At 37.8% G+C, this 9,009-nt stretch overlaps 1 protein-coding gene across 1 annotated transcript; it reads right to left on the bottom strand.

Annotated features, from left to right (window-relative positions):
• Window positions 1-215: 215 nt before the first annotated feature.
• Window positions 216-2,063, bottom strand: LOC149167037 (cytochrome P450 750A1-like). The gene is made up of 2 exons (XM_089432847.1): window positions 1,176-2,063; window positions 216-1,069 (listed from the first exon to the last, which is right to left on the bottom strand). The coding sequence occupies exons 1-2, from the start codon at window positions 2,046-2,048 to the stop codon at window positions 434-436; spliced, it is 1,509 nt and encodes a 502-aa protein (XP_089288973.1). The 5' UTR covers window positions 2,049-2,063; the 3' UTR covers window positions 216-433.
• Window positions 2,064-9,009: the final 6,946 nt, after the last annotated feature.

Below are 9,009 nucleotides of genomic sequence, written 5' to 3'. Positions count from 1 at the left end.
AAAATTCTTAACTAATAAAAAAATAATTTACATTTATTTTTAAAATAGTTTAAACCTAAATAATATTGATAAATAAATCGTTATGCCATGTTGATAGATAAAACCACATAATATTTGAATTCCAATTTAACTTCATCCTTTAAAAAAAAAAAAAAAAGGATAAATTGAAATGTTTGCTATATGTATAGTCAGTTCTGCTAAATTCCTTAACGCCATTTAATCATTGAAAACTTGACAAACATTTGATTATTAAATTAAACAGTTAAATACAAAGCCAAAGTCCCTCTAGAGTCTGGTACAGCTAGAGGAAAACTTGACCTCGATTGACCTGTTTGTAATAAAGCTAGAGAAATTCACTCTACAGGTTAAGCTTAATGCGAAAGGACCCTGCCATGCCATATGAATATATAAAATGTTTTATACTCATAGATCACTAAAGCGCGTAATTAGGCAGTGAACGCCTCGCACTTGGAATGGCAAACAGGGGAACTTGTCTTGCAATCGTGGCTGCACATCCTTCCGTCATATCCATCTGCGCCAGATCTCCCTCAAATTTCCATTCAAAGTTGTGCACCAGCTGAGCCAATGCGAGCTCAATCATGGGAATAGCCATGGGAGCCCCGGGGCATCCTCTCCTCCCTGCCCCAAACGGAAGCATTCTAAAATCTCTAGTTCCTGTTAAGTCAATATGCTCCTCCTGCATAAATCTCTCTGGCTTGAATTCCAGAACGTCATCTGCACCCCAAACATTGGGATCCCTTCCTATGGCCCACAAATTAACCATCAGCATGCTTTTCTTGGGTATATAGTATCCGCCGACTGTGACTGCTTCAACAGATTCATGGGGAGTCGCTATCGGCCCCGGTGGGTACAATCGTAGCGTCTCTTTCAACACACATCGGAGGTATTTCATGGTTGCCAGATCGGACTCTTTTACTGTACCATCGTCGCCGACTGCCGAGTCCATGTCTTGCTGCAAAGTCTTCATCGCATGAGGATGTCTGAGCAGCTCACTCATTGCCCATTCTACCGTAATTGCTGAGGTATCCGTTCCTACGCCAAACATGTCCTGTAAGTAAAAGTAAAGAAGCACAACGTTACTCATAGTAAAAACGAAATTTCAAATACCAATGGATTTAAGTTTCAGAATTAGAGCGATGGCAAAGGAGGCATACAAGCACAATAGCCTTGATATTTTCGCGTGTGATCTTCATCTTCTCGGTATCATCGTTGTCAGCTGGCTGCTGCTGCATCTCGAGCAGCACGTCCACGAAGTCTTTACCAGTCTCATGGCCCTTGGAGAGATTAGGATAGTGATGAAGATGGTCCTCAATTATTTTGTCACCGAGTTCATCGAATATTTGGTTGGCCTTCTTCATACGCCCCTTGATACCTTGCAAGTCAAGCCAATCAAGAAAAGGAATGAAATCTCCAATGTTGAAAGATCCCAAGATAGCTGACAGTTCGAATAACAGGTCCTTGAATCCTTTGCCGCTGCCACCCAAATCATAATCCGAAATTTTCCTACTCGCAAGTATTCGCCAAACAGTGTTGGACGAGAAATTAGAGATGGCCTTGCTAACATTGACAGCGACTGTTCCTCTGTCGCTTTCCTCCCAGATGGAGCGGATCATCAGACACGCCTCTTCCTCTCGCACGTGTCTTAAGGACTCCATACTTTTGGCGGTCAGCAATTCTGTGACGCATAATTTTCTCATTTGCCTCCAGTATTCTCCATACGGGGTCGTCAACACATCTTTGCTGTTGTAGAACAAGTATTTGGCGGCCGCGGTTGGAGGTCGGCTGACAAATATGGAATCATGAGTTTTGAGAAAGTGTTTGGCCATCTCAGAAGAAGAAATGACCACAGTGGGGACAGAGCCTAAGTGCAGAAACATAATGGGGCCATATTTGTGAGCAAGCTCTGTAAGAGTGCGGTGAACAGGGGGTGAACAGGCGCTTTCAATTGATGGAGATTGCCTATGACCGGCCATGGAAACGGCCCTGGAGGCAATCTGCCACCACCGTTCGTTCCCTTGTTCAGCCATTGCAATATCCAGTGAAAGACTAAAGACAGAACTACGAGAGTTGCTAGACTGGAGATTAGTGTTGCAGGAGGAGAGAGATACGGAAGTTGAAGTAGCTGATAAAAACCCATTTGCAACCTTCGACAGTCCCACGAAAACTGGACTTGAATTATAAAGCCGTTCTGGATTAAACAAAGTCAGGCTGAGACGAATTATAAAGCCCTTCCGGATTATAAAGCCCTTGAGTTGAGAAATAACCTTTTATTTTTAAAATAGTAGCAAAATCTAGTATAGTTTAGTGGTTAAATCAGCAGTGGAGAAGGTCATTATTGATTGTAGATTTTATTATAGTTTAGTGGTTAAATGAGCAGTGGAGATAGTCATTATTGATTGTCAGAGATAAATATAATTCATCATAGTTAACTATATCACTTAAATTTAGATTTAGTGATGGGTAGTCCATAAATAACAAGTTTTCACAGATTGATTCATCATGGTTAATCATATCACTTAGATTTAGATTTAGTCATCGGTAGGCCATAAATAACAAGTTTTCACTCATGGAAGCGCCTAACCAGCCATATATAGCGTATTCAATGCACCCGGAAATGCACGAGAGATAATCCGTTAACACACGAATTTGGAAACTCCTCACTAAATAAGAAAAGGCAATTCGCGTGTTAGCGGGCTATGTCCCGTGCATCTCCGGGTGCATTGAATACGCTATATATGGCTGGTTAGACGCTGCCTTCACTCATAGCTCTTGATGTGAAAGGGCGGAGCTAAGGTAACGCGAAGGCAGCCGTAACGCCAAAAACATTGACTTGACGTGCCGTGAGTGGGGAAATAGCATTTAATTTGAAATAGTTGATTATATATATATATATATATATATATATAAAAATTTTTATAATATTGAAAGTTAGATATAGTTTTTGGGATTTAAATAAGTTAAGTAAGTTATTTATCTATGGTCATTCATGAGAAGTAGTTGTAGTTGACTAATTTCTCATGATTTCTCATTTCCATTGCATCGGGTGATGTTCACATGGGTGAAGAAGTGGGATTGAAACTAATGAAATAAATCACTAGTTTCGATCCCACTTCTTCACCCCATGTGAGCATCACCCTATGCAATGAGTGCTAAGTGGACTATTCAAAAATCATGAGAAACTAGTTAGTTACTACTACCTCTCATGGAATGGAAATGGTCATAGATGAATGACTTAATTAACGTTGAATCCCAAAAAAATGATATCTAGTATAATGCACTACTAAACCCCCAATACTTAAATATTGAAACTTATTAAAATATTTATGTGTCATTTATAATGTTGAGAATTTGTAACATCAAAATAATAGTGGAGGTTAGATAATTCTGATAATGTGTAACTCTAATATATGAATGGAGGTTATAAGCTAAAATTTGTTTCGACGCATTTCATTTTAGTTGTTGGACTAGGTATACAACAAAGAATATCCTTACATTATTAAATCTACATCATTTTTTATTTTTTATTTTTTATTTTTTTTAAATGAAAATCCTAGAAACCATATTCTTAAATAGACCACCTATAAATCTACACCATCTATTATTTTTTTTTTTTTTAAATGAAAATTCTAGAAGCCATATTCTTAAATAGACTACACCTATCGGCATAAATATGAGTTTAATATATTATGTGTAGGAATTTAACATAACATTTATAAAAATTGTAAGAGTTAGATTTGGATAGTAAAATAAGAATTATTTTTCTTAATAAATAAGATAAACTCTCTCTCTCTCTCTCTCTCTCTCTCTCTCTCTCTCTCTCTCTCTCTCTCTATATATATATATATATATATATATATATATATATATATATATATGAGACAATGATAAGTGGTTGTTTGTATCTGCCTCGTGGGAAACTAGAATAGAGCTTTAGCTTCAAAGTCTTGAGGTTGAGTATACCTCTCTTGACTATAGCATATGTTAAATAAAAATGACAATACAACGACTCACTGAACCAATACATAGATTAATAATACATATACTTAATATATGTGTGTGTGTGTGTGACATTTCCCTAAAATTCATCATCCTATGTTGTCTAGTAGAGAACAACCCCATTCGCAGGGATGCACTTGTTGTTACACCTGTTGAGGAGTATGTGAATTTTGTGATCCATTTCATCCAATTTCTCCTCCAATTCTACCAACTTGTAAGCATTCTCCTATTGAGCATTGTTGTTGTCTATGAGGATGTGCACAAAATGAAATTTTGTAGGCCAATAAACATTGATTTCCCACATGTAGCCTAAATATATCATGCGAGTGGTTGTATCTAGAATAGGAATTTATTCCTTATTCTCGACTTGAACATGGTGGTCAGGAACACACAACAACTTCTATTCTTTCTATTTCTTGGCGGGCAAGCTTGGGGATGTACTACTTGTAATGATATATGGATTCCCTTACCTGCACATAGGCTTACAGTTGAGAGGTCAATGCCATATGGTTAGTGGTCAGAGAGGATGCAGAGGGATGACCTCTACCCCTCTCTTTATGAGAAACCATGTATTGTCCACAAGTCATAGTAATACAAGAAAGTTTTAAGGTTGGAGATTGGCGATGAGGGGAATGAATGGGGACAAGAGAGGTGATTTTCAAGGATTTGGAGAGTCAAGATGGACAAGCAGAGACGAAGGAGCAGGAGAGAGGCTAGCAGGAGAGGAATTGACACGAGAGGAGAGAATTTTGGCAATTTACCTGAGAGAAAGGTTGTAGGGAATTTACATGAGAATGAAGGCTGATGGGATTTTCTGCGGGGAGGGAAATTGAGAGGACTAGGAGTGAGATGAGAGGGAAGAGTTACAAAGAACAGAGGATGGCTAGGAGATCAATCCAAATTGGTTTTTTTGCTAAGGAAATATAAATCCACGGGTCAAAGAAACCATAGAATGGTCCAACCAAACAAAATTTGATGCAAAGGAAGAAAAACTAAATTGAGAATAGCCTTACCCATAACACTAAGAATCCTTTTACCAGGTTGGAAACAAGAACAGTTGAGTGCATCGAACAAAATTTTCCAGCGAGAAGGGAAGCAACTCTAAGATAGTTTTGCATATTCCTAATGTAAATACAAGGGTGCCTTGGCTCGCTCGATTTTTCCAATACCAATAGTGTTCGCATAACCATTGGTCTGAACACACCAATCATTATATGGGAATCCAACACATTGCTTGGAGTTGGTGTAGCGTGCCATTGATCCTATAGCAAAGGACTCCCATGGTCGCCACTTCCCAGGAGGATTGAGTTGAAATTTTCAAGTTATGAGTGAAGTCCATCATTCTAATATAAAAATTTTAAGTCCTCCACCGTCCAACATCAAACTGACTTGTGCAACATGGTACCTACATGATACTTTAGATGATGATAAACCTTGAATTTTGTGTCTGAGCGATCCTTTAAGGTGACCCACGAGCCATTCGATTTCCAAGTGGATTGCATGTTGCAACATTTATTTTAATGAGTGATCTTGCTATCAAAGCAAGAAGATAAGGCATGCATTAATACGCCCTGCATGGAATATGTAATATTTATATTAAATCAATTATATTATATTTTTTAATTATAAATTAATCAACTATAGTATAAAATTTATACATCCTTAAATGTGAAAATTAATTCTAGAATACCTATATAATATTTGATTTAAACCAAATCCATTATACTTTTTTTTATTGTGAAGTGACTAGAGACACTATAAAAATTATACATCCTTCATAAATGATTTAAAATAAAAAACTTATCATTTCAATATTTTGAACAAAATTTATTATAATATTTTCATTTAATTAATTTATATGTGTGATTAAGAATTTAACAACTACACTAGGAAAATTATACATCTTAGTTAAATTATTTAAAATAAAAAACCTATTACTATAATATTTTGAAGAAAGTTTTTCCCTGATGGGGTGAACTCTGAGATGATTAGTGGGATTAAGGGACAAAATCGTTGTGTTGTGATTTTTACATGAAAAGATTTGGGTTCAACATTGTGAATGGAAGCAAAATCTAGTCCTCTTGCTTCAGGATATGGGGTCAAAAGGAAAGTGGTGCAAAGGGTGGTCTAATAATCCTTAGTCTCTATATAGTAGGGATTTTTATATGGTATTTCTAAAGGGGTCTCTAGAGGAATATCCCACTTTGTAGATTGGCATGTCGGTCGTCTGGTAGAGTTCTCATGGAGACACTCAAGCTTCAGGAACACATCAAGATGGGTAGGGTTCCTTATTACATTTAGACGCAATTTCTCTGTCATTTTGTATGTCATGGGCACCTCATATTCATCTACAATTACCTAATCTCTAACACTCACACTTCTCTTGACCTTTAGATCTTGGGTGATCAGATATTGATCCAGGGCTTCAATGATAGCTCAAAATTCAAAGTGTTTGAAAGAGTGTCGAACCTAAACGACTGGATAGATATCGTCTTCCTAATTCCGGCACTGCAAACAGTTCGAAAAATCGACACAGTATGGAGGAGTTATCGCATTTTAAAAATGCCTAGTAAACTGCAAATTTTTGAATTTTGGAAAAAATTAAAAAAGAATATTTTGAGGAATATTCCCTAGAATATTCTCCAAAATATTCGTTGTAATAATTTTTTTGGTTGGACAAATCACAAGCCGACACATGGCAAGCTCGAAGGCCACCACGTGGGCCTGAATTGGCATGTCAAAATTTTTCTATGAGGTCGAGCAGGATCGAACCCATGACCTCTCGCGGCAAGCCGGGTGATTTAACCAACTCCACTATGCTTTGTTTCTTAACTATATAGGAGAGAAGATAATATTTGAATGGTTAGAGTTTGTTCTTTGGGGGTAGACCGCCAGCGGTTACCCAGCAACAGTCCCAACAATTCACACGCCGTGGTCTACTCCAGCGGTTCCGCTAACCACCGTCAGCACATTACATAACCGCCGACCTTAACCACAGCCGGTCCATGTGGTCACATGTGCGCAAACTCCACCAACGATTACAGTCAGCCCGACTGTCAAGCCTAGCGAAACTCCAAATTTGTCACAGTTTACCAAATTTAACTCCAGTTAAACTGCCAATTCCAGATTTGGTGGAGGAAAACTAGGAGAAATTCATTAAATGAACTGAAGATGAAATTTTCGACCTAGGAGAGTGAAAAAAGAGACTACCTAGACTAATTTGGGCCTTCTAAAGCCATTGGAACAGTACAAAGAAGTTGAAGAGCCATCTTCAAGGAGATTTTCATCCAGGGAGATTTTGGAGCTCAGGGCCGCCAGGGATTGGAGGCTGTTGCAGGAGCTACCAGTATCCATTCTCAGCAAACAAATAGTCGTTCTTGACTGTAATGAACCTTCTGAATCCAATGAAGGTGTTTTTAGAAGCATTTGGAGACTTCTAAAGGCCGATATGTTGAAGGGAAGTTTCAGGCAACCTAGAGCCAACCGTGGAGGAAGGCCTAGATCGAGGATGCAATGCTTGTTTTGAGCAAATGAGAAGCCATTTGTTGATGTTAGATATGTGCTGGAGACAGTAGCAGAGGTTTCATAGACCGTTGAAGAATTCTGAAGGAGTTAGTGCCATTAAGAAGCTCAGGGAAGCTCAGTGCACCTGCTGAAGGAATCAAGTCCAAGGGATCCTAGATTTGCTTGCACAATGAGGACAACCATGACAGGGATAGAGATGGTATTCTAAGCCCATTGGTTTAGTTCAGTAACATCTAGAGTTGAGTGTGGAACTTGTAAAAGAATTCAAGCCATAATCCTAAAGAGCCAAGTCAAGTTAACAAGCGTTCACGGAGATGTAGCCCACGAGATCGGGGTGAACTCCTTATTAAATTTGCTGTTATGTGTGATGTTTATTTGTTGCATTATATGTCCGATATACGTGTTTAATATTAGAAGAAACAAATCAAGTTAAAGCACTTAAACAGATGAAAACACACAAACACATACACCTGTTTCAAGGACATAATTCTGCAATTGTCAACATAAGCTAGATCATGTTTGTTTAAGCTTTGGATTGGGAGGTTCTTATAAGCATGATAATTCGTTAAAACCCTCATTTCAGATCAAATGGTATCAAAGAAGGATGCTTGATTGACAAAGAAATCTATTTGCTTGTTTTACTTGAAAATTGTTTAGGGAGGACAATCAAATTCTATTGATTGATTATTTGTAAACTGACTATTGTTTGAGTTTGCAAAGGTGAAGGAAATCTACTGATAGCTAAGTCCAGGAGAGGACAAGAAGGAAGAAGGGTTGAAGGCATTCTCCTTACCCCAAGGACCTCAAGGCAATCCTTGAAGCACAAGAGGTTTTATGCAAAATGGTTGTTTGAATAAGAGTTTGACTATGCAGTCATTTGGTTCAGTCATTTGATTCAGGAATTTGTTAATAGATTCTGAATTTTGTTGAAGTTCTTTTGTTCATTTTTATAATGACAACTTCCACAAGTGAGTCCTCAAAATCTTCCTCCTTCACAAGATTCTTTGATGAAGGCTTGAAGCAAGAATTTTTCATCATGATGAATATGGTGAGAGAAATGTAGGAGGATGAAAGGAAAAGCACTTAACTTTAAGAGCAGTTGAATTCCATGAAGGAAGAGAAGCAGTTGCTTTATGACCAATTGCAAGAAACGGAAAGCCAACTTCATATTGCAAATATGAACCTTGAAAGGATGCATGATTTGGAGACACAGTTCCTTGTTGCTAAAGAAGCCTTAGCCAAATATCAGCTTGAAGAAGAGGTAAACAATTCTAGTTTGTCTTCAAATTCTTATAAGAATGTTTATGTTGGTTCTTTTGAAAAACATACAAGAGGCATAGGGTCCAAGTTGATGTCCAAAATGGGCTATGAAGGAAAAGGATTGGGCAAACATGCACAAGGTATTCTTGAGCCAATAATGATTGAGGAAAGGCCTAAGTATTTGGGTCTTGGCTATGGACAATCTTA

The sequence above is a fragment of the Pinus tabuliformis genome, chromosome 5_1 (assembly GCF_031772625.1).
Source record: "Pinus tabuliformis cultivar Carrire ecotype Pingquan chromosome 5_1, CPIR1, whole genome shotgun sequence".
In the NCBI taxonomy this organism is placed as follows: Eukaryota; Viridiplantae; Streptophyta; class Pinopsida; order Pinales; family Pinaceae; genus Pinus; species Pinus tabuliformis.
The sequence above is the reverse complement of the archived record's forward strand: the minus strand, read 5'-3'. Positions and strand labels throughout refer to the sequence as shown.